This window comes from Schistocerca americana, chromosome 7 (genome assembly GCF_021461395.2).
Source record: "Schistocerca americana isolate TAMUIC-IGC-003095 chromosome 7, iqSchAmer2.1, whole genome shotgun sequence".
In the NCBI taxonomy this organism is placed as follows: domain Eukaryota; kingdom Metazoa; phylum Arthropoda; class Insecta; order Orthoptera; family Acrididae; genus Schistocerca; species Schistocerca americana.
In genome coordinates, this window is record NC_060125.1 from 322,430,775 (window position 1) to 322,458,498 (window position 27,724).

At 36.9% G+C, this 27,724-nt stretch overlaps 1 protein-coding gene across 2 annotated transcripts in view; it reads right to left on the bottom strand.

Annotated features, from left to right (window-relative positions):
* The window catches only part of LOC124622150 (D-threo-3-hydroxyaspartate dehydratase-like), a 130,601-nt gene that overhangs the window by 50,685 nt on the left and 52,192 nt on the right, over positions 1-27,724 (bottom strand). For both annotated transcript variants that reach the window (XM_047147788.1, XM_047147787.1), the window contains exon 3: positions 1,629-1,912. In XM_047147788.1, coding sequence (XP_047003744.1) covers positions 1,629-1,912 — 284 coding nt within the window. The remainder of the gene's footprint in view (positions 1-1,628; positions 1,913-27,724) is intronic.

The window sequence follows — 27,724 nt, forward strand, 5'->3', positions numbered from 1 at the left end:
TAAATTTTATTGTTCTAGCTTAATTACAACACGAGTTGTAAAGAAAACAACATTGTTCCGCGAGTCAAAAATTTGTCATCTTTTCTATTTTTGAAGGTCCATTACTCGGTAACTTTTTGTCAGAAAAATGTAAAAAAATTAATTTGTGTCATGATTTATGAGTAATACATGCATACTTAATTTCAAGAAAATCAGGTTGTAGCACTTGTTGATTTGACATGGAATTGCTCCCCTGTAATAGACCTAGATGAAAGACCTGTCCCATACATCCTCCTATCACCACCTACTCCAGTCCGGTCACTAACATCACCTATACCATCAAAGGCAGGGCTACCTGTGAAACAGTCATGTGATTTACAAGCTAAGCTGCAAGTACTGTGGTGCATTCTATGTAGGCATGACAACCAACAAGCTGTCTGTCCGCATGAACAGCCAACGACAAACTGGGGCCAAAAAACAAGTGGACCACCCTGTTGCTGAACATGCTGCCAAACATGATATCCCTCATCTCAATAACTGCTTCACACCCCGTGCCATACAGCTCCTTCCCACCAACACCAGCTTTTCCGTACTGTGCAGGTGGGAACTTTCCTGCAATACATCCTATGTTCCCATAACCCTCCTTGCCTCAACCTTCGTTAGTCACTGTCCTCACCCATCCAGCCCCCTCCCTGTTCCCATTCCAGCAAAACACAGCCGTCATTTCACCGTCACACCCAGTCTTTTAGTTTCTTTTCTTTTTATTTCTCTCCTTTCTGTTACTTACCCCCTCCCCCCTCTGCACATTCTCTCCTGCCCTCCATCTAAACTGCAACACTTCACTGTCCGCCACTCCCACCATACTATCCCTCCCCCTCCTCACCCCACCCTCCTCCTTATCCCCACCCAGTCACCACTCCCATCATGCACTGGTGCTGCTGCTCGCAGTGTGCTTTCAGTTCTCTGAGACTGCAGACATGTGTTCAAGTTGCTTTTGCATGAGTGTGTGTGTGCGTGTGTGTGTATGTGTTTCTACTGCTGACAAAGGCCTTAATGGCCGAAAGCTATAATAGTGTGAATCTTTTTGTTGTGCCTATCGCGACTCAGCATCTCCACTATATTGTGAGTAGCAACTTTCCTTCTCTGGTATTGTTACATTCCAACATTAATGATAACATATCCGTTGATGGTGTGTATGTGAATGAAGCTACATTGACATCTGAACATATCTTCTGTGTGATTCACTTTTTTGTCAGACAATGTATTAGGCCTAAATCCGTTAAAGCAACAAAAATGTCTTCTGTTGTGGCATTTTTCTTCTTTTACCACTTAGTAAATCAAGGATATGGTGGCCATTTCTCTATAAAACTGTAAATATGGCACAATATTGACTATTTGTTTTAAACAAGCAGGTTGCTTCTCACAATACCTAGAAACCACTTGACTTAACAGTATATTTCATTCCCCAATTAGTCTTAAAAGTCATAGTTTCTTTGCTGTCTGTCATCTGTATCAAAGGAAATGAATTAATTTGGCAACTTAAAAAGGTTGATCATTGAATTAACCAAGTTCTATTTTAGTGACAGATTATTTTAAAAATTTGTAACACTGAAATACAGTGCTGTTATAAATACATAACACACACATACCTCTTGCATATCCTGTATCAACTTTGATGAAAACTGACCATGAAGCTTTGCCAGAAGGTATTGGTGATTTGGCCAATGCTGTTGCTGAATCAACATTGTCGACCAGCAAGTGAAAGGTTGAGATATGATCTGCTAGTGACTTGGCACGACCAATATGGAAAGGTGCAAGAGGGAATGCTAATAGAATATCATCCCAACCACAATCTGCGAAGAATTCTGCCTCTCTGAATGTTGAGACAGTGATACATTTTTTCTGACCACCAGTCTGGAGCAGTGCTGCTTCTCTATGGAAACACAGCATTAATAGTACAATTACTGTTTGAATAAACAATGCAGCATACTTTGTAAATGTAATAAAAGACTATCATGTTCAAATCATTGTAATTTTACTTTCTTGTAATATGGACCCATAGCTTCTATAAATAGCTTCTATAAATAGTTTCCTTTATAGCATCTTGCCTTTAGCAGTTAGAATTTAGTTCTACGTTTGCAATTTCAATATTAAGCCATTTTTAAGTAAAAGATTTTGACATACACATTTATGTTGGACAGAGATAACAACATATATAACAACATTGTTATCCCTCTTAAAGTAAACTTATATGTCAGCATCTTATATAATAATAATAAAAATAATCTCTGTATATAAAAAGCAACATCCTGACTGACTCATCATCATCATCCAGCCCAAACCGCTTAGGATGAAAAACTGAAATTTGGAGAAGGTGTGGATCTTATACTGTAGGCTTTGTTTAAGACGGGATTTTTCAAAATTCAAACCCTAAGGGGGTGAAATAGAGGATGATGGATTTTTCTTAACATGTTGCTATTAATGCAATTTTGAAGCTTGACCTATGAAAATTGTTATTTGGTTTCTCAGTCAGAAAAAAAGAAATATAGGTTTCAGCATTTTTGGAAATTTAATGCATGGTAAAATTGCAGGTAGAAGCTTTCTTTGAAAATTTATCATTATTGAAGAACTATTAAAGTATTTTTAAAGCTACATCTACGAACATTGGTATTTGACTTCTTGGTTACAAATAAAAAAATACGTGTTTCAGTGTTTTTGGAAATTGGACCGCTAATGGTGTAAAATAGGGGACGAGACTTTTCATTTTTTTTTTTTTTTTTTTTTTTTTTTTTTTTTTTTTTTTTTTTTTTTTTTTTTTTTTTTTTTTTTTTTACTATGACAGCACATTTAAAGACAATGAAAATTTAAATTTGGCTTCTCAGCTAGAAATTAAAAAAAATAAGTGTTTCACAGTTTTTGGAAATTCAAGACCTATGGAGGTGAAACAAGATACGAAAGTTTTTATGCAAATATTTCACTTTGCAAGCATTTTTGAAGCTAAATCTTTGAAAATTGGTGTTTGGCTTCTCAGTCAGAGATGAAAAAATACATGTTTCACTGTTTTTGGAAATCCAACCCCTAAGTGGGTGAAATAGGGTCAGCCTGATTCAGTAACTCTTCATCACCCAGCCCAAACTGCAAACAATAGAAACTTGAAGCTTGGAGTGGGTGGATCTTAGCTGTAGGCATCCTTCAAAAAGAGTTTGTCCTAAATTCCACTCCTAAGGAGGTGAAATAGGGGATGAAAGGCTTTTTTGAAAGTATGTTACTATCAAGGGGATTCTGAAGCAAGAACTACGAAAACTGGTATGTGGTTTCTCAGTCAGAAAATAAAAAATATGTGTATTAGAATTTTTGGAAAATCAGCTACTAAGGAGGTTAAAAAGTGTGTGGAAGTGTTTTTGAAAAAAAAAAAAAACTAAAGATCTACTAAAGGATTTTTAAGGCTACATCTATGACAGTTGGTATTTGACTTACTGGTTAAAAATAAAAGTAAAAAACAAAAATGTTTCAGTGTTCTGGAAACTCTACCCCTAAGGCAATGCAATAGGGTATGAAAATTTTTAAGAAAATGCTTTGTTACATAAAAAAATTAAAGTTAAATTTGTGGAAACTGGTATTTCAGTTTGTTTACATCTAAAGAAAAATTTATTAGAGGATGAAAATTGCTAGGGAAATATCTCCACATGAACATAGAAGGCATGATTAATCAAAATCTTTGGACTGCAGCTACCAGAATCGCTTTTCAGTCAGATGTACATTTAGGAAAGACCATGTTCATATGACCTTAAGTAGCGTGAAAAGCTTAGAAGGTGTTGCAATTTGTGAACAACTTAAAAATTTGGGTAAATAAAAACAAAACAAAAAATCTATGCAGGCCATACAGTCTATGACAGCAGAGCAGCAGGTGCTACACCAGTAATAAATATAACAATAAAACTTATATATACAACATCAGTGTTATCTCCACATAACGTAAGCCTAAATGTCAAAATCTCATGCTCGAAAATGGCTTAATGTCAAAATTTCAACCATAAAATAAAACTGTAACAGCTGTGAGCAAGAACACCTCATTAAAAAAAAACCTGTAATTTCAACTTCAGAGCTAGTAAATTTTAACAACAGATTCACATATTTAAAAAAAAAATCATTCTTGTTTTGAAGATATGTCATCTAACATCCACTAAATACTAAATGTGGGAAAATGTCACAGCAACAGACATTTTTGTAGGAGAAAAGGAACTATCACTGTGTGGTCTGTTGCCAGATTTTAATTTCTACACAATCTGTATGTGTGACAGAGAACTGCAAATATAATCATTTACATACCCATTGATGGTGTGTACATGAAGGAAGTTATATTGACATTCGAACATTTCTTCTCTGTGCTTCGCTTTTTTGTCAGACAATGTGTAAGACCTGTTTCTGGTCAATCAACAAAAATGTCTTTTGCTGTACCATTTTTCTTCTTTTATCAATTGCTAAAGCAGGAGTGACACAAGTTGCTGAAAATCAGGTGCACCTGTTTCAAGAGATGAGCAGTCTATTTCTTAGGTGACAGATGTTCGAGTTTTACCTCGAACTGTTAATCAAACTGGTCAGTCGCCCTATTTTCACCATGAACCAAAATACACAATTAATACAGACAATTGGAGTTCCTGATATGTTCAAATACTTGAGGTACCAGATCACTCAATACATAAACATTTTTTTCTGGAACTATAAAAATATTTGGTTGTCATTCTTTTTTAAGTAAACACATCATAAAACATTATTTGTATTCTATTACAAAAATTTAAATTCATAAAATATGTCAAATTTATAGTATCTATTTTCTTTTTCAATTTTGTAAAGACCTTAATAACTATTATTGTCATTACTGTTATTTCTATAATTCATTCTAGCTAATAACTTGAAAGCATTTGTAAAATAAATAATCAAATGTATATTCATTCATCTAAATGTACAAATCAATATCCTGGAAACTCACTGTGCTGTGACTTTTTAAAATTCTTGTCATCTTGCTCTTGGGGTGGGACACAAGCTCTAAAAGGTGGAAGATAAAGCAATGATCAATGGCATGAGAACACAGAATGCAATGGAAACCACTGCATTAAAGACTCATAATTTATATCTACAGGACTTGTGGCCTATTATCGAAAAAGTGTCACAATGATCTCTCCATTGGCAAAAGATTCCAGACTAGTCCCCCATTCAGATCTCAGGGAGTGGACTGTGAGGAAATCACTAGTAACCAATGAATGGATAACTTTCTATGACTCGGGGTGTGGAATGTCAGAAATTTGAATGTGGTACGGAATCTAGAAACTCTGAAAATGGAAATGCTAAGGCTCAGTCTATATGTAGAGAAGGTCAGTGAAGCTAAATGGAAAGAAGATAAGGATCTATAATCAGATAATTATAGGGTAATATTACCAGAAGCACAAAATGATACGTAGGCAGTAGGACTTGTTATGAATAAGAAATAGGACAGAGTGTGAGTTACTTTGAACATTTATGTAACAAGGTTCTTCTCATCACAATCGACACCAAACCAACACCAACAACAACAGTTCAAAGATACATGCTGCAAGGGTGTAGTCTGCATTATGTCAAAGGGGTGGGGGGTGAGGTCAAATTTGTTAAAGAGGGCCTTAGAAAGGCTGCTGTTTGTCATTTTATTCTGAAATCGTGTTCATTTATTTATTAATTTTATGTAAACAATTTGTTTTGGGAGGCATTTATAATAATAGTATTTCGTCTATGAAATTAAGCAAAAAAGCAAAAAAAGCTTCTCTTAAAAAAAGTGTAGCAAATACTCTCAACAGTGTTGTGTGTGTGTGTGTGTGTGTGTGTGTGTGTGTGTGTGTGTGTGTGTGTCTTGCTATGCTGCCTCTACACTGCAGCAGTGCCCTCCACCCAAATATGCACAATTTAATATTTCATACCTTCACTCTGTTGCCAAATGGATTAAAATTGGAATACAAAGTATTGCTTCTTTGCTAACAAACCACACTTCAGTCTTCCAGTATTGCAGAGCACAACAATCTTAATGTTGGGTTGAATAATTTATAAAGTTAAACGGGTTCAAATCTCTTTTGACAATGAATTCGAAAGTAAAGTTCTATGTACTGACTTGGCAGAAAATCCTAAGAAATTTTGGTCTTATGTCAAAGCGGTAGGTGGATCAAAACAAAATGTCCAGACACTCTGTGACCAAAATGGTACTGAAACAGAGGATGACAGACTAAAGGCCGAAATACTAAATGTCTTTTTCCAAAGTTGTTTCACAGAGGAAGATTGCACTGTAGTTCCTTCTCTAGATTGTCGCACAGATGACAAAATGGTAGATATCGAAATAGACGACAGAGGGATAGAGAAACAATTAAAATCGCTCAAAAGAGGAAAGGCCTCTGGACCTGATGGGATACCAGTTCTATTTTGCACAGAGTACGCGAAGGAACTTGCCCCCCTTCTTGCAGCGGTGTACCGTAGGTCTCTAGAAGAGCGTAGCGTTCCAAAGGATTGGAAAAGGGCACAGGTCATCCCCGTTTTCAAGAAGGGACGTCAAGCAGATGTGCAGAACTATAGACCTATATCTCTAATGTCGATCAGTTGTAGAATTTTGGAACACGTATTGTGTTCGAGTATAATGACTTTTCTGGAGACTAGAAATCTACTCTGTAGGAATCAGCATGGGTTTCGAAAAAGACAGTCATATGAAACCCAGCTCGCGCTATTCGTCCACGAGACTCAGAGGGCCATAGATACGGGTTCACAGGTAGATGCCGTGTTTCTTGACTTCCGCAAGGCATTCGATACAGTTCCCCACAGTCGTTTAATGAACAAAGTAAGAGCATATGGACTATCAGACCAATTGTGTGATTGGATTGAGGAGTTCCTAGATAACAGGACGCAGCATGTCATTCTCAATGGAGAGAAGTCTTCCGAAGTAAGAGTGATTTCAGGTGTGCCGCAGGGGAGTGTCATAGGACCGTTGCTATTCACAATATACATAAATGACCTTGTGGATGACATCGGAAGTTCACTGAGGCTTTTTGCGGATGATGCTGTGGTGTATCGAGAGGTTGTAACAATGGAAAATTGTACTGAAATGCAGGAGGATCTGCAGCGAATTGACGCATGGTGCAGGGAATGGCAATTGAATCTCAGTGTAGACAAGTGTAATGTGCTGCGAATACACAGAAAGATAGATCCTTTATCATTTAGCTACAAAATAGCAGGTCAGCAACTGGAAGCAGTTAATACCATAAATTATCTGGGAGTACGCATTAGGAGTGATTTAAAATGGAATGATCATATAATGTTGATCGTCGGTAAAGCAGATTCCAGACTGAGATTCATTGGAAGAATCCTAAGGAAATGCAATCCGAAAACAAAGGAAGTAGGTCACAGTACGCTTGTTCGCCCACTGCTTGAATACTGCTCAGCAGTGTGGGATCCGTACCAGATAGGGTTGATAGAAGATGTAGAGAAGATCCAACGGAGAGCAGCGCGCTTCGTTACAGGATCATTTAGTAATCGCGAAAGCATTACAGAGATGATAGATAAACTCCAGTGGAAGACTCTGCAGTAGCTCGGTACGGGCTTTTGTCAAAGTTTCGAGAACATACCTTCACCGAAGAGTCAAGCAGTATATTGCTCCCTCCTATGTATATCTCGCGAAGAGACCATGAGGATAAAATCAGAGAGATTAGAGCCCACACAGAGGCATACCAACAATCCTCCTTTCCACGAACAATACGAGAATGGAATAGAAGGGAGAACCGATAGAGGTACTCAAGGTACCCTCCGCCACACACCGTCAGGTGGCTTGCGGAGTATGGATGTAGATGTAGATGTAGATGTACCCGTTTTTCTCCTACTAAAATCTTGTATTTAAACTTATGACTTATCTGAAAACATGTCGGAATTTCTTCAACACAAAGCATCCCAAGTTCCTCAATTTAGTCTCAAATCTTAGTAAGTATCTTTCATGTCATTAAAATTCTTCAATTTCTTTAGGTCATCAATAACTGTTTATTATTATTATTATTGTTATTGTTATTTCAACAGTCAATTTTAAACTATAGCACCGCATAAAAAACCACCAATACCACGAGCTACAATTTTGGGATCTTAATAATGATTCAAGCATTAATTTCAGCTAGAATTGTAAAGTATGTGACTTGTGGTGTACTTTGTAACATCATCACCACGTTCATGTTTCTGCATTTGCATCATGCATATCTGAAAGATACAAATGCCACACTAATCCCTTACCCTTGGAGCTAGCTTACCTGAATCAGAGTCGTGCTATGTTGCATCCAACTGCAGCAGCAGCCTCAAATGGAATCTTTTTGATCACCTCTTCTATCTTTCAGTTTCACTACATGGCAGCTAGGTCATATGTAATTTCATTTAAGATGTCAGCAACACATACAAAGGATTCAAACATTGAGCACTCAGCATGCTGCATTTCTGATGCCACAACATGGAAAAACCACATTGGGGAATCTTTCCAAACATGCAGAGCAATATTTAGCTTGTCACATATTCTGAACGTGCATTTGAGCATACACCATTAGATGAAAGAATGCCACCTATGTGACATAGGGCATTCTCTCTTCAGTACAGGGTCATGTGATGCTGTATTTGGCTCTCAGTTGAGGTCCATATGTATATATGCCATTGTTAAGCATCAGCAAACTGAGGCTCTCTAAAAAAAACTCACCGTTAATTATATGATTTGTTGTAGTAAAATGATGGGAAACATCATATCTGTGGCCAAAGAATTATTGAAACTTGCATATTTTAGACCATTTCAAAACAATGGCAGGTTGAGGATCCATCAGGACTACATTGTTCTTGGTACAATTTGTTATAGTTAAATGTCAGTTAATAACATATCAACAATTCAAGTTTTCATGAGATGTTAAGATGCAAAGTATGATCATAGCTTGTTCATGTTCAGTGTAGTGTAAAGAGTAGAGTTGCAGAATTAAAACATAACAGGTGCTGTGTTGCTGGTTCGTGTCTTAGTTGATACAATTTTTAACTAACCTTTACATTTTCAAATAGATTCTGATACTTTCTCATTTGTTTAATGGAAGTATATTCTATATTTGATGTGGAAATGTAAGTGCACTCTTTCTGAGTAGTGAGTTTGTTCTATTGGCAACATCTACAAGACAGCTTGTGCTGCTTTCAATAAGATATTTTGCTCTTTCTTGTTTCAAGATTTTTATTTCACATATTCTGAAGATTCTGCTATTTGCTAGGAACAGTACTCAAATAAGAATGAGCTTAGGGTTTTACTAAAAATTGAGAAGATGAAATCATTTTTATCTTATGTGTAGAACTATTGCAAATTTGTATTGCACTATTTGTAATAACGTGTTTGTAAGCCGATGTCCTTACTGACTGAACTTGGTACTTATCTTTTTGCCTCATAAAATAATTATGGATCTTGAAGTTCTTATTTATGCATACTGCAGAGAGAACAACACAAGTAGTACATGGACAAGGGAGGAAATGTGTATTTTCATAAAGCCAATGAAGGAGTTTTATGCCTGTCTATTTTGTAAACTGTGTGTCTTGTGAGGCAGATACAGCCAACAACTGGTGCTAGAGTGCGCTGTGATCACATATACCAACTTGAGGCACAAGTACTGTATGCACAAGTTACATTACAATTTAGTAATGATGAAGAGCAGGCTGAAGCTTAAGAGACTGGTCAGGAAGAATCAGTGCACACGGAAGTGGCATACAGAAGTATTAAGGAATGAAGGATGAAGTGACTCCTGCATAAACTTAAAAAAAGTACCTGAACTGGATGGGCAGTTAGCAGCACAAGAAGCTACATTTGCACACTACAGTGCAATGCATAACCACAGGTTTACGTCAATGAATTCAATGAATTGCTCTATAGTGGTGGGTACAAAACTTTTCAGTCTAAATTCACATGTGAACACACAAAACGAGATGCAATCATTTAAAAATGTTATTGCACCACATGCCGCTCAGCAAGTTTTCATCAACTGAATAGTACTCAGTTTTTTTCTGTAATGTTTGATACATTGAATCATCTTGCAGGTATTTTACGAGTGACTAAAATTCAAAAATAAAATGGCATGCATCTGGAATTTGACTGAAATCAGAAAGCGATCACATGACATCCCTCTATTGGGCTGACAGGAACTGGTCATGTGTTTAGTTTAGTTTAGTTTAGTTTAGTTATGTCCCATAGATCATTTTCTTGATTATTTTATTGATATGATGTGGAACAAGTCAGATTACAAGATATATATACACACACATGAATAGTGCTAGTATCAATATTACTGAAATTTTTAGTTCTACATATACAGCTACATTTACAGGTACAATTCTTTTTTACCAGTTCTGAAACAGAAACTTGTCCATGGAATAGTTACCTCAAAAAACTATTCCGTAAGACATTATTGAGTGGAAATATGCACAAGTATGTTAGGAGGCTGATCAGTTTATTACCAAGACTAGTGGTTATATGAAGAGTGAAAGAAGCTAAACTTAATTGCGTGAGAAGCTCAGTAACATTCTTCTTCCAGTTCAAGTTGTCATCAATGTGAACACCCAAAAATTTGGAGAAATCTCTCCTGTTAACTGAGCCCTGTTCATACGCTACATCAATTGTCGGTATGATTCTATTCGGTGTACAGAACTGGAAATAGTGAGTTTTTTCAAAATTAAGGGAGAGTCCATTTTCTGAAACCACTTAATAAGTCTTTGAAAGACAAGCTGCTTTTTCTGGAATGAGATTTATTATAACACTCATGTCATCTGCAAAAAGTTCTAGTTTTGCTTGCTGAATGTTAAGTGAGAGGTCATTCACATGAAGAAGAAACAGCATAGGACCCAAAATTGAACCCTGTGGGACTCCCTTTGTAATAAATCCCCACTCACTAGAATTTACCACCCTCCCAACATTATTTGTGTTATTCAGCATAACTTTTTGCTTTCTGTTCATTTAGTATGATTCAAACCAACTGTGTGTATAGCCTTCAGTTCCATAAGACTTGAGTTTTTCTAAGAGCGTGACATGATCCACACAGTCAAATGCCTTGGAAAGATCACAAAATATACCAACTGGCAATAATTTGTTATTTAGGGCTTGTAATATATGATGGGTAAATGTGTAGATGGCATTCTCAGTTGAGTCTTCCAGAATCAGAACTGTGACATGCTGAGTAAATTATCTTTACTTAAATGTGAGACTTCTCTTGAATACATAACTTTTTCAAATATTGTAGTAAATGAAGTCAGCAAAGAGATTGGTCTATAATTATTTAAGTCCCTCTTGTTCCCTTTCTTATGAAGAGGTTTGACATTGTGTATTTCAATCTGTCTGGAAAAATTTCCTGTGCTAGCGAAGCATTACATATATTACTAAGAACTCCACTTATTAAATTAGAATAACACTTCAAAATTCTGTTAGAGACTCCATCAACACCATATGAGCTCTTGTTTTTCAGTATATTTATTATTCCCTTAATTTCAGTGGGGGTGTTGGTGCTATTTCTAAAGGCCTAAAGTCCTGGGGCATGAAATTTTTAACATATTTTTTTGCTTCTTCAACTGAACCCTTTAACCCTATTTTGCTGCTACATTTAGAAAGTGATTCATAAAAATACTCTCAACATCACTATTCAGCTTTATTGCTATGGTATGCTGTGCACTGTCAGGCTGCCCCGTTTCCAGTTTGACAATATTCCATATATTTTTACTCTTATTATCCACATTATTAATTTCTGTCAGAACACATAAGCTTCTTGACTTCTTAATGACTTTCCTTAAAATATTACAGTATCTTTTGTAGTAAGCAAGAAATGTCGGATCCTAACTTATTCTGGCCTGTCCATATATTTCCGTCTTCATCTTACACAATATCTTAATTCCCTTAGTAATCCATGGCTTACTTGAATTTGTAATGGCTTTTTTGGATAACGTTTCAGGAAAGCAACTCTCAAATACTAAGACAAATTTATGGCGGAATAAACTGAAGTTCGCATCAGCATCATTTTCTGTGTATACTTCATCCCATTCTAGCTCTTCTAGGCTCCTCTTAAAACTCTGTACCCTGTTCGCATCAATAAGCCTCCCTGCCTTGTATGAACTTGCCTGAAGCCTGTAAGGTTCTATATGTGTTATTTCCATTAACTGTGCATCGTGATCAGATAGCCAATTAACAACTGGATACACATTAATTGTTTCTGCCTGAGCAATGTCTATGAAAATGTTATCGATAAGTGACCTACTATCCTGCTGCACACAAGTTGGAAAATTTAGAACAGATACTAGATTGAAACAACCAAACAAAGATTCTAGCTTATTTTTCCTATCCATAACTTTTAAGAAATCTACGTTAAAATCACCAAAAAACCACTAACTGCTTCTTTTTGTCTGACAGGTAGCTCAATAATGCCTCTAGATTTTTCATGAATAGCTGAAATCTACCTGGGGGGGGGGGGGGGGGGGGTTCTGTAGATTGTTACAATTACTGTAGAAGTATATTGCAGTAGCAACTCACAAGCACATGCTTCAAGGATCTGATCAACACAAAATCTATTTGTTTCAATATTTTTGACTGTGTGTCCAGTTTTTACATAAGTAGCAGCTCCTCCTTTTTCCATGTTGACTCTACATGAATAAGATGCTAATCTGTAATCCCTTAAATTGAACTTCTCCATCCCTGAGGTTACATGGTGTTCAGAGAGACACAAAACATCTATACCTTCAGAATTTACCCCATTTTCTAGGCATACAAGAAGCTTATCTATCTTATTATTCAATCCTCTAATGTTCTGATGAAACACACAAATTTTATTTCTTTGGATACTGCTACAGTCATTATGGTACTGTTCTGTTTTAATCTCTTTCAATACTCTCTGTCTGTAACCTGACTCTAACCTAAAAAATGTGTCCCTCTGACTCCAGTAATCACAGGTATTTTGTCTTGTGTGCATGTGGCCCCCCTTACATTTTCTGCAAGAAAATCAACTAATCTATCTTTCCCCCTCCCATTCAGGTGCAGGCACAGTGTAGCCACACCTCCCAATTGTATCAACAGGCACAGCACAGATATGAGATTTAGTTTCTGCCAACAGTAAACCCACCCCCACAGCTCTCTGTTAACATGGTCGACAGCTGTATTAACCCAAGGCTGGTCATGGCACTCCAAAACATCCACAAACCCCACACGAATGTGAGCTGTTGCTGCTCCTATTACATCCAAGTCACACTTAATACTATAGTCCAAATTGCTAGCCAGGCTGTTTCCTGCTCCTCCTATGATAAGAACATGGCCCTCACTATAAAAATCTTTGTACAAGGCCCCTAGGTTTTCTGTACACTGGCTAAGCTTAGCACTAGGTTTCACAATGCTTGTGACCTGGTACTCGACTCCTAGCCTATCCTGTAGCAACTGGCTTACACCTCTCCCATGACTGCTACCTAACAGCAGGAATTTTTTCTTTCTGCTTGACTTTACTCCCGACCTAGTATTACATCTACGTCTACATTTATACTCCGCAAGCCACCCAACGGTGTGTGGCGGAGGGCACTTTACGTGCCATTGTCATTACCTCCAAGGAGCCAATTATTAACCTAGCTCAGTTGTTGAGTGTAACCTCCACCCATAATAATTCACAGGAACTATCCACTTCTACTTCACTGAAAAGTGATTTCTGGGGTTTTCTCCTTGTTACCTGTTCCCAGCTCCCATTGTCTCTTTTCCCCTTCCACCTGTCTAATTCGAGGTACACCATTTCTAGTTCAGCCTGAAGGGCACAAATATTTTTTCCCTGTTCCACAATTTTCTTGTCACGGTTACATAATCTACAACTCCATTGGCAAACCTCATCTTGCACTATAACAGCTTCCGCGCTGCAATCACCCCAGTGAAACACCAACCCATAATCCTGACATTTCACTCCCTTGCTCAATAATCTACAACAACATCCACATTTGACACACATGATGGCAGATTAAACAATAAAAATTACACTACAAACAATTCTGCAACACCAATTAATAATTAGTAGAAAGTAACTTAGCTTCTGGTGAGATAAGCAGAGAACTTCTGGATGGCAGGCGAATGCAGCAGCAGGCGAATGCAAACAATGTGAAGTTAATTGCTGGCGTAGGTTATAGTGGCAAAGATCACAAAATGAGTAAGGAACTGAAGAGGCTCGATATTTTCTAATGACAAATTTGAACAGGCGCTATCATTGAATTATGTATAAACACTCTCATAGAAACAAAAACACCACTTAATGACTTTACTGCACAATATGGAAAATTAATTGTACGGAAGTACAGAAACACAGAAAACACAAACCGAATGCAAACTATACACTCTTCACATCAAAAGTAATGGAGGAGACAGACTATGAATGTGTTAGTGGAAAGGTGTAAAATGTTTGCCTATTTCAACATTAAAAACATTAACATGAAATACCTGACTCATTTGGTGGAGTTTTGTGTGGCAATTCCAAGTTCAAATGCTGCTGTGTAACATGTCTTTTCCTTAGTGAACTCTTTGTGGTCAGATGAAAATAACAGAGTGAAAGTTGAAACACCGAAGGCCTTTGCTACTGTCAAAACACACTTTAATGAGGCATCGTGTGTTGACTTTTACTGCAAAATATCATTGGAGAAGACGCTTCTTGATAAAATGGATAAAGGTGAAAAGTACAGTAACAGGGTAGCAGTATAACTGCGAAAAGGCATTTGGGAATACCTGAGTGCAAGATGCAAAAGTAAACTTCTACATTCATTAAATTTTGCCAACACAATTTGTGTCTCTTTTTTTCCTTAATTGTCCAATATTTTTTCTGAACTTTTTAATATGTGCCCTTTCTTAATAAAAATGAAATGGACATCCTATTTCACAGACACACACCACAATATATCCATGCCCATGGTGGGTTCGCCTTGAAATCACATCTGTAAACTGACACAGTAAAACTGGAATAATGTTTGTAGTTTTTGCATACTCATGATCATGTTGCAGGTTCACCAGTTGAGGTTCTAGTTAAAATTCACACTACAAAACAAACTACAATAAATGCAACTGTATTTTTTTTACACTCATGTTGCAGTTGAAACTGTGAAAGGTTACAAGCCATCTAACTTGCCTTCTTCCATTCATACACTAAATTCGTCTGCCGCCTGTCACAACTGGTGATAGGCAGGACACTTTACTTTCATCATTCTAAAAGCCTCATGACATTATTTAAAGTTGGGGAATGTATTGTATAAAACTGCAATGGTTGTCGCTCAAGGCTTGTGGTTCTATTCTAAGAATGTATAAGACATTCGCACAGAGCTCTGAAAGCAACGGGGAGACCACGGGACATTCAAAGATTTTGTTCCGGCTTACACATGTCAAGGAGCCACCTGAGAGGGCTCACTGAACTCTCCTCAATCAAGCTAAGATGGGGTTCACGGTACTCGGTATGGTTCGGGTCTGTAGAAGGCTGGTGGCAGTAGTCTCAGGTACTGGCTGCCACGTAATAATTTATGGTGAGAAATCACTAGTCTTGGAAGGTCTGGGCCTTCATGGTGAGAGAAGCTTTGTGGGGTTCTCATCACGTTCGTCAGGCTTCTTGAAATTCAGAAGTGTATAAACAATGCTCTGATCCAACCATCGCCTATGGACATCAGACAAGAATTTTTAGAGCAAACTAGCAAGAAAGATATTCTCTGATTGGCCTGTGTCTGGATAGATTCTGTGGAGGAACTTTATTAAACACAGCAGTTTTAACAATACTGGCAGTAAACAGTAACATTTTTCCTGAATGCTGGTTGTGGCCAGAACAGTGAAAACAGCAGTCACGAGCAGTGACACGTGAGGAAGGATACTCTCAGTTTGAAGTGGAAGGTGAAAGGTCATTGGTTTTAGACATCAGGGACTCTGAGTTCAGATGGTGGATGGGACTTCACAGTGTCCAAGTCCTGATGAGTGACATTCTGGTTCTTCACATCCAACCACATACAGCCAACTAACCGCCACAGCAGATTGGTGAGAGTATGCATCAGCACCGGTGATGTAATCCTACTTTTAGTGATGCTATCATTCTCATTTATTACTCAGTCAGCCACTGGAGTAACTAAAACATTTGGCAGGTTGCACTCATATTGATGATTGAATAAGCAGCAACGATGTGGTGGTGCTCTCTCAGTTGCTTCACACCTTTATTGCAAATCACTTTTTCTAACAGTCATGTCACTGGGTCTTATGCTATGTCATTGCTTTTAATATAAGAAAAAATCAGTTCAATTTTATTCAATTTTCATCTGAAGTAACTTCTAGTTTCTTTCAATTAATTGTTATTATTATTATTATTATTATTATTATTATTATTATTATTATTATTGTTGTTGTTGTTGTTGTTGTTGTTGTTGTTGTTGTCGTTATTGTTATTACTATTATTATTATTTCTTTCTTTTCTCAGACGTTATGTCTGGTTAAAAATGGAAGGTGACGCAGACCTTGATCAAGCGTGACTTCCTTTTAACTGTACGGTATATGTTACATTGCATTTAGGAACTTTCAGGTAATTGAACAAGTGTCAATAATTACAGATTTCTGTAGTTGTATATATAAGTTTGGATGTAGCTGTATTGGATTGATGTACTGGTGGATATTGTGTGGTATGACTCCTGTAGTTGATAGTATAATTGGTATAATGTCAACTTTATCCTGATGCCACATGTCCTTGACTTCCTCAGCCAGTTGGATGTATTTTTCAATTTTTTCTCCTGTTTTCTTTTGTATATTTGTTGTATTGGGTATGGATATTTCGATTAGTTGTGTTAATTTCTTCTTTTTATTGGTGAGTATGATGTCAGGTTTGTTATGTGGTGTTGTTTTATCTGTTATAATGGTTCTGTTCCAGTATAATTTGTATTCATCGTTCTCCAGTACATTTTGTGGTGCATACTTGTATGTGGGAACATGTTGTTTTATAAGTTTATGTTGTTTTATAAGTTTATGTTGTTTTATAAGTTTATGTTGTTTTATAAGTTTATGTTGTTTTATAAGTTTATGTTGTTTTATAAGTTTATGTTGTTTTATAAGTTTATGTTGTTTTATAAGTTTATGTTGTTTTATAAGTTTATGTTGTTTTATAAGTTTGTGTTGTAAGGCAAGCTGTTGATGTATTATTTTTGCTACATTGTCATGTCTTCTGGGGTATTCTGTATTTGCTAGTATTGTACATCCGCTTGTTATGTGATCTACTGTTTCTATTTGTTGTTTGCAAAGTCTGCATTTATCTGTTGTGGTATTGGGGTCTTTAATAATATTCTTGCTGTAATATCTGGTGTTTATTGTTTGATCCTGTATTGCAATCATGAATCCTTCCGTCTCATTGTATATATTGCCTTTTCTTAGCCATGTGTTGGATGCATCTTGATTGATTTTTGGCTGTGTTAGATGATACGGGTGCTTGCCATGTAGTGTTTTCTTTCTCCAATTTACTTTCTTCGTATCTGTTGATGTTATGTGATCTAAAGGGTTGTAGAAGTGGTTATGAAATTGCAGTGGTGTAGCCGATGTATTTATATGAGTGATTGCTTTGTGGTATTTTGCTAGTTTCTGCGCGTTCTAGAAAGAATTTTCTTAAATTGTCTACCTGTCCATAATGTAGGTTTTTTATGTCAATAAATCCCCTTCCTCCTTCCTTTCTGGTTAATGTGAATCTTTCTGTTGCTGAATGTATGTGATGTATTCTATATTTGTGGCATTGTGATCATGTAAGTGTATTGAGTGCTTCTAGGTCTGTGTTACTCCATTTCACTACTCCAAATGAGTAGGTCAATATTGGTATAGCATAAGTATTTATAGCTTTTGTCTTGTTTCTTGCTGTCAATTCTGTTTTCAGTATTTTTGTTAGTCTTTGTCTACATTTTTCTTTTAGTTCTTCTTTAATATTTGTATTATCTATTCCTATTTTTTGTCTGTATCCTAGATATTTATAGGCATCTGTTTTTTCCATTGCTTCTATGCAGTCGCTTGGCTATCCATTATGTAATCTTTTTGTTTAGTGTGTTTTCCCTTGACTATGCTATTTTTCTCACATTTGTCTGTTCCAAAAGCCATATTTATATCATTGCTGAATACTTCTGTTATCTTTAGTAATTGGTTGAGTTGTTGATTTGTTGCTGCCAGTAGTTTTAGATCATCCATGTATAGCAAATGTGTGATTTTGTGTGGGTATGTTCCAGTAATATTGTATCCATAATTTGTATTATTTAGCATGTTGGATAGTGGGTTCAGAGCAAGGCAGAACCAGAAAGGACTTAATGAGTCTCCTTGGTATATTCCACGCTTAATCTGTATTGGCTGTGATGTGATGATATTTGAATTTATTTAGATATTAAGTGTGGTTTTCCAATTTTTCATTACTATGTTTAGGAACTGTATCAATTTAGGATCTACTTTGTATATTTCCAATATCTGTAGTAACCATGAGTGGGGTACACTATCAAAAGCTTTTTGGTAATCAATGTATGCCTAGTGTAGCGACCTTTGTTTAGTTTTAGCTTGATATGTCACCTCTGCATCTATTATCAGTTGCTCTTTACATCCACGTGCTCCTTTGCAACAGCCTTTTTGTTCTTCATTTATAATTTTGTTCTGTGTTGTATGTGTCAATAATTTCTGTGTAATGACTGAAGTTAATATTTTGTATATTGTTGTTAGGCATGTTATGGGGCGATATTTTGCTGGGTTTGCTGTGTCTGCTTGATCTTTAGGTTTCAGATAAGTTATTCCATGTGTAAGTGTATCAGGGAATGTGTATGGGTCTGCAATGTAACTGTTAAATAATTTAGTTAGATGTGAATGTGTTGAGGTGAATTTCTTTAGCCAGAAATTTGCTATTTTATCTTTTCCAGGGGCTTTCCAATTGTGAATAGAATTAATTGCTTGGGTGACTTCATGTTGCAAAATTATCACTTCAGGCATTTGTGGTATCATCTTGTACGTATCTGTTTCCGCTTGTATCCAACATGCATGCCTGTTATGTTGTACCGGGTTTGACCATATGTTGCTCCAGAAGTGTTCCATGTCTGTTATGTTTGGTGGATTGTCTATTTTAATGTGTGTGTTATCTATTGTCTGGTAAAATTTCTTTTGGTTTGCGTTGAATGTTTGGTTTTGTTTCCTTCTATTTTCACTTTTTTTGTATCTTCTAAGTCGTTTGGCCAATGCTTGTAATTTCTGCTTCTTTTCATCTAATTGCTCTATCACTTCTTGTTGTGAGATTTTACCTAACCTTTTTCGTTTTTTTTCTGACATTTCATTTCTTATAAATTGTGTTAGCTGTCCGATGTCTTTTCTCAGTTTTTCTATTCTGATTTGTAGCCTGTGTTGCCATGCTGGTTTTGTGGGTTTCTTCTGTGTGTTGGTTGGTTCTGATCTCTGCCTAGTGTGTATATTTAGTGTAGTGAGTGGTCCTATATAAACCAGTACTTGTAACTCTTCCATAGTTGTATTTTCATTTATTTTGTTGTGTATGATTGTGTTGATAGTTTTTATTTTTGTTTCGACTTGTGGGTTATTTGGCGGTCTATGCAAGAATGGTCTAATGTCTGTATTTGTGTCTTTGTATTCTATATATGTCAGCTGAAATTTTTCTTCTATATCTAACATGTGTGTCACTTCGTGTTCTATTTGTGCTTGTTCTGGTGGCTGTCTTAAGATTTCGTTTTCCTCTGACTGTTTAATTGATGCATGTTGTTCTTTGTTTGTTTGCTCTGGGATGTTTGAGTCCATTACTGTATTTTCTTCTTCTTCTGATTGCACATTATTTTGTTCCAGTATTTGTTGTACTTGTTGTTTGATGTTTTCTAATGCTGACTGGGGTATCCTGTTATTTCTGATTATTACACGGATCTGATCAGCTAGTCGTTGTTCTGTTAAAAATTTTAATTCTGGGTATCTGGTAATAAATGTTGTGTATACTTGTGATCTGTATCCAGTTGTGTTGGTTCCTAGGTTTGTTGCTTGGTAATAACAGAACATGAGGTGTCGATTAACTTCATCTGACCATCTCATCCTCTGTCTTTGTTTTCCTTCTAGGGTGGTTGCAGGAAGCATATCCTGCAAAACACCTCTATTTGGATTTGAATCATTTTCCAGTTGGCTAGCAGTGTCGTTACCATTGTGGGCGGGCATAGGGTTCAAGTTTCGTCCCCGACCATGAAGGCGCTTGTCCGAGGCTTCTTTAGTTCTGTCCTGAACCAACTAATCACACTAAAAGGGGGTTTAGCCCTATTAGTGGTTTGTTCTTTTCGTCGCCTTTTACGACTGGCAGAACATACCGGAGGCCTATTCTTTTCCCGGGCCTTATTATTATTATTATTATTACTATTATTATTATTGGTCAACTGAGTAAAAATAGTCATTAAATAGATTTCACAGCAATTCCCCACCTTAGAATTTCATTTTAGGGTCATTTTTGAGATAGCAATTGCACTGAGTAATTAAAATTTTACACTAGGTCTTGGTGGGGGGTTGGGGGGTTGGGGGAGGGGGGGCAGAATCTGGGCAGTTCCATTATTGTGGTGTGATCTCACAACCACCACACACTGTCGAGTTTTGGAATTGTAAACAGAAACAAAAGACTAATTATTACAATGTGTAGTGATATTTTTAATACAGTTTTCATTTCACTGCATCAATTACAGTCACAGTCTAGAGCTAATACCAAATGGTCATGTGTCCCTCCACTACTTCAGAAATTCATGTCACTTAAGTGGTGTGTGTGTGCACTAGTCAGTTGTAGGCAATCAGCACAGTAAGATGTGTTGCCTAGGAGTTGTGACAGAATGATAAAAGGAAGCTATTATGTTTGAACATGTGTACCACTTGCTGCCATGTAAAGTAACATCATAACAATTATTGTAAGAAGATCATAAACCATAGGGATCAGAGATGAGCATGCCATGTCAATAACAGTCAGTTTCAACCTGACATGAAATGCTGCTTTAGTGAATGCAGATCCAACTCAACTAGTTGTTGATCAAAACTTGCAAAGGAAACTGCCTGTGGTGAACATCGAGAGTTAGGTATCTGACAAAAGGCCATTCCTAATAGCCTTTCATAAAACTGTATATCTTCAATGAGCTTAATGTTACAGAAATTGGACACTCAGTGACCGAATGCAAGTATTATGGTCTAAGGAATTTTGGCTCTTTTTCAAATTAGAAAAAGCATCAAGTGCACAAGCAGCCCAATGGAACTTGAAAATATCTGGGTTTGCTGCTGGATTCCAAAATCAACCTGATTCAACACTTCAGTGATACAACTGTCCATCATCTTCAGCAGAATGCTCCTGCTGCTGCTGCTACTACTGAGTCCTGCTGAAAACTGAGGACTTCAAGGACATGGCACTGAGGACTTTGGCCTTGCAACTAACATGTTTCTGGAGGTACATAGATTATACATTTTTGTCTGACCATATGTATGTATGCTCACAATGACTTTTTGGACTACTTCAACTGTCTTCATCCCAGTGTAAGATTTACTATGGACAGTGAAAGTGACGGGATGCTTCCATTCTAGGACATCATGGTTTACAAAAACCCAGATGGTACTCTCGGACATAGGGTTCAGCAAAAGCCAACACACACCGATTGGTATCTGAATGCCATACACCATACCAATGCAGTAGTGTCCTTACGACTCTTGTAAGCAGAGCATATGCCATTTCCAATGCCAACAGTTAACCCAAGACCCTGCACATTTGATGGCTGTCTTTAGGGAAAGTGGATGGATACTTTGAGAAGCAGCTTCATCAGACTATGGAGTATGGATCATCCCTGGAGGTCCATGAAGAGGAGCATAGGTCTATGGCCTTAATTCCTCATGCTGGGGGCATATCATTTAAGAGTGGAAGAGTTTTAATATTAACAGTGTTCTCCATCCACCTTCCAAGATTAGCGCATTACTCAGCTCCATGAAAGATGATTTGGGGCTTAGGAAGCCAGGCATATAAAAATCCATGTCAGCTGTTCAATTCACACAGTTCAGGACAGGTGCATGGAACATCACTGCCATACGAGGCTACAACAGCCAGAAAACCAGCACAAGCAGAATATTGCTTAAATGAGGGACATGGGATGAAATTCAAGGAGACTGTGATAGTTGTTAAACTATTTTTGGAATAGTATTTATAAGGAGACAATTGAAATTAGGCTGGCAGACTGATTAATAGAGACACTGTGTTTCCTCTTAGCAGGACATGGAACCCTGTACTGTCCCACATCAAAACAGTATGTTCTTTGGTGCAGCCAGTCTGAGTGTTTGAAAATAGTCTAATTCTATTCCTTTACAGTGAGATAGACACCAAGTAGCTTTCTGCTTGTATGTGTGGAAGAGAGACGGGGATATTGACGAAGCCTTGGAGGTTACTCAGAATACTATGCTGAGAAACCTTTCGTCTCTATTTGCTTATTATAGAGTAGTTAATTCAGTTTGTTATCTTGGTTACATCCGTCATGACTGTGAGAAAAACGTTTTTTTCAACATAAGGTATTCATCTGACTGAGCATGTAAGACTTTACATGCAGTATGTTATAATTAAAGGATTGTCTTTTTTAACAGATTTTAATATTCCTGCCAATAAGTAGTTCTGGTAGCAAACTTGTAATGTATTGTACAGTTCTGGTCCAGTGGCAAGCTAAGTTGTCAATTAGGTAACATCACATAATTGTACGATCATTTTAGCTCTCAGTATACTGGAAGAATTACTTTTGTCTTTGGTCATACAACTGTGTACCTGTTATCAGTTTACTGTAAACATAAGGTTGCATCCGTATGCCTCACAAGTTCTAGGATTATTATCTGGTACTTACCACTTCTTTCATCTCTGGCAATGTCTGTTAATTTTAAAATAGCAGAGTTGCACCATGCTTTGGAGCACATGTTAAGCTGGAGGTCCCACTACAATTGACTAAGTAAGTCATTTCAGAGATCAGAGGAAGGTGAGGGCATAACACCTCCAATAGGTTATGCCAAACCCCACAAATCCCATGTCTGTTTCTGAAAAAAAAATGAACAATTGTTCTGGTGCACCTTTTAGGTACAATTACACTACCATTTTAGTGGAGAAGAAAGTTCAAAACAACAATTAAAAAACTAAAAAAATGTACTCATCTGGCTCTCATTGATTTTTGTCGACAATTAATACTTTGAGCCAAAACAATGAGAACCAGATGAGCACAATTTTTTTAGTATTTTAATTGTTATTTTGAACTTTCTTCTCCCATAAATGGTTGCACATACTTAGCATTATTGTACCATAAAAAAAAGTTCACCAGTACAATCATTCATTTTTTTTAGAAACGGAGGTGGGCTTTGTGGGGTTTGAAATACAAATGTAGTGTGTGGACAGAAAGTTGGAAAGTGTGGGTCTCATGGGGAGCATGCCAGAGATAAGTCCCTGCAGTCGCACTATCATCTGCGTCCTCGGTGGCTCAGTCGGATAGAGTGTCTGCATTGAAAGCAGGAGGTCCCAGTTTTGAGTGCCGGTTGGGGCACACATTTTTCAACTATCCCTATTGATATTTATCAATGCCTGTAAGCAGCGAAAGGTCTAGATTTCACTATAACTTCATTTAATCTATTGGAGGCGTTATGCCCTCACCTTACTCTGACCTCTGAATTGACTTACTTAGCCATTTGTAGAGGGACCTGCAGTTTAACATGTACTCCAAAGCATGGTGCAGGTCTACATTTTTAAGATTAACAGACATTGCCAGAAGTGAAAGAAGTGGTATGTCCCAGATAATAATCTCTGAGCTATTTTTTCTTTGCAGTTGTTGATTTGCATGTAACAAATTGTAATGTATCATTGAAATGAGGAGTAGTGTGATGGATGTTGGTATATTACGGTGTGAAATATTGTGAACTACCTGTAATGAAATTGTGATATTAAAGAATGGATGCTGGATTTGAATCATTTTACTCAGATCTGAGATGAGGAAATTAAAAAGGAAGGGCAAAATATCGTTATGCAGCAGTGTTCTTATTTGTCAAGACTTTTATAGATTTATGATTCTGACACCAGTGGATCACATCATGAATTTAATGGGAGTATCATGTTCTACGATAAGAGAGACGAGTTCCATTACAAGGTCCACACCCAGTAAAGCACAGGGCTTTAAACCAAATTTCGAGTTGATGACAGATTTACTTTTTTCTTTTTTGGATTAGCTAACCATGAATGAGTGGCTTCGACCGAATGTAGCATCCCTGAAGAAAGTTGTTGACTGTCTTCCTCACCAAATGCACTTTCAAGGATATGGGTGAACAAGAACTTCACTGACAAACTTTCACAATTTGTTCAAGGATACTTTCTGAGTATTTTGCCATGAGGGACCTATGGTCTCTGGTGGCTCATGAGAGAGTAATAATGTAATTACAACTTATTTGAGAAGAATAAAAACTGCAAGAAAGATGATGGCTCTTCTCAATGAATCAGGCTTGCCAGAAACATTGGTAAGGCTTAGAATTTGAACAGCAGTGCCTCCGTGACTATATGGCTTTCCTAAGCTACACAAGGAAGGAATTCATCTCAGATCTATAGTCAGAAATATTGGCACAATTACATACTGGTTGGCAAAGTACCTGAAATGAATTCTCAGTAAATTTTTGAACTGTAAATATGACCTTCTCAATCATTAAAATTACTTTCTCAATGCCAACCAGCATTGATTTTGAAAACATCAATAATGTGAAACACAACTCACGCTTTTCTCATATTATATACTGAAAGCTTCGGAACAAGGCAACCAGGTAGATGTAAAAGTAGGATTTGACTGAGTGACAAACCTATGCTTACCAGTGCCACACTTATGCTTATTGTGAAAAGTATGATCATATGGGGTACCAAGCAAAATTTGTGACTGGATTGAGGACTTTTTGGTATGGGGGAAATAGCATATTATCTTGGATGGAGAGTCACTGTTAGATGCAGAAGTAACTTCGGGTGTGCCCCAAGGAAGTGTGTTGGATCCTTGCTGTTTATATTGTGTATTAATGACCTTGCAGACAATATTAATAGTAAAATCAGGCTTTATGAAGATGATGCAGTCTTCTATAATGAATTACTATCTCAAAGAAACTGCATAAATATTTAGTAAGATCTTGATAAGATTTCAATGTGGTGCAGAGACTGGCAACTTCCTCTAAATGTTCAGAAATGTAGAATTGTGCACTTCACAAAACAAAACACATAGTATCCTATAGCTACTTTAATATCTATGAGTCATGAGCAGATTCAGCCAACTCCTACAAATACCTCAGTGTAACACTTCGTAGGGATATTAAATGGAGTGATCACAGAGGTTCAGTTGTGGGTAAAGCAGGTGGCAGACTTCTGTTTATTGGTAGAATACTGGGGAAGTGTTATCAGTCTACAAAGGAGATTGCTTACAAATCACTCAAATGACTGGTTCTAGAATATTGCTCAAGTGTATGAGACCCGTACCAGATAGGACTAACAGGGGATATTGAACATATACAGAGAAGGGTAGCAAGAATGGTCACAGGTTTGTTTAATTCATGGAAGAGTGTCACAGAGATACTGAAGGAACTGAACTGGAAGATTCTTGAAGATAGATGTAAACTATCCTGAGAAAGTCTATTCACAAAGTTTCAAGAGCCAAGATTACTCTAGAAACATACTATAACCTCCTCTGTATTGCTCACATATGGATCCTGAGGTAAGATTAGAATAATTACTACATACACAGAGGCACTGAAACAAGGCTTCTTCCTGCACTCCTTAAATGATTGGAACAAGAAGAAACCCTGATAACCGGCACAATAGGACATACCCTCATGCAAGTACCTCACAATGGTTTGCAGAGTATAGGTTTAGGTGTATATGTAGATCACATCTGCAACTCCACTGACTTTATACACTGCCTCAGTCCATTACGGCTTGAGGATATGTATTATTGTGGTCAGTTTCAATGGAGTCTCCCTCTTTATGAGAGTTCCACTTTCATAATTCCTTGGAACTAAGTGTGCAAAAGCCTAATGATTGTTTCACAGAAGTTTTTAGGAACATTTTGTCATCAACTTATCACTTCTTTGACAGGAAATATTGTGAACAAACCAATGGCATGATATTTGGTAGTACATTATCGCCTGTCATGGCAAACCTATACATGAAATACTTTGATACAAAGGCACTAGAAGCCCCAAAGTTGAAACCAACATGTTTCTAATGGTGTGTGACTGATATGTTTGTGGTGTGGCATTTCTTAACTTGCTAAAAGCAGCTGTCTATGACTAAACTGACTGGGTCTGTGCAGCACATGTAAGTGATAGCAAGCCAGATAAATCTATTTAAATTTCTGACTCACACATGATTATGGGAACTAACTAAAAATTCCACATTAACATGTCTTAACACACCTCCACTTCATAACAGGTTGGTGTACCATGTATGTTATGAAGTAGCACCCAAATTTACAAGGCACAAATTCATAATACAATAACATAAATATCCTAAGTGCAAGATTAATAGTGTATTATTTGTAGTGGAGTTGATGCAGCATGCTTTAAATTTAAAGAAACTTATATCTAACATAAATTATGAATTGCGATATATTAATTAAATGCCAAATAAAACTATAAATTTATCAAAATCGACTGTGAGTCTTGCACACCAGTACCACACTGCTACCCTTAATTACTGGAAACTGCCAGAGGTTTCATGCACTGTAAAGCCAGCCCCCACCTTTCTAGCCAAAGAGAGCATCAGTTTGGTCCAAGACTCGCAACAGCACCACCTTGCACACATGGCTCGCAATACCTACCTATCAGTGGTACTGTGCACACTTCTATGCTGTCTACAGCATGGTAAGACATTCAAGGCTCTATTACTCTTATCTGTTGAAGTTAAGAAATGCTATTGGTTTTATATAGACAATGAACACTAGGACTTAGCTGTAAGCGTCCACTTTGCCTTGCCATGATTTTTTTTAAAAATGTGAGTTCTCAGTTCTCATTGACACATGGAACTTTATGATAGTAGACATCCCTTTTAAAAATCATCATAATTTTGTACTGTTTTAATTTATTGTACAAATCACCTGAAGATGCATCTCTACTGATGTGAAACCAGTCGTGACTTTTTAATAAAAGTATTTTAACAGCCAGTGTGGAAGATTTTATTCACTATGTGGAATTTTGGCTGCAATTGTCTGACCTCTAAAGTAATATGTTTTGAAGAAAGCCACTTTCCAGAATATTGAAATATGCCATAGTTAAGCCACTTTTCAGGTAGGAATAAATTGCTGTAATGGGAAATTATCATCCTATCCCAATTCTCCCAATTATATCTGAAATATGTGACGAAGCTGCTGTTACCCAATTCCAAAACTTCATTGCAAAATATTTCATTATCCTAAACAATCAATTTAGCTTTCATCAAGAGAAAATACTATAGATGCAGTAATCAGCTTTGTTGCGAAAATAAGCTCATAACTAAACGAGAGCAATAAGGTGGCAAGAACCTTCCACAACTTCACAAAGCCGTTATTAGTTCGAGAAACCATGCCTTTCTTATTTGCAAAACTTGTACTGTAATGGCTTAGATCCTACTCATAGAGCAGAAATCAAAGAGTCAGCATTACTTAAAATGGGGCAAATTATTATTCTTATTGAAAATAATCTCTCAGC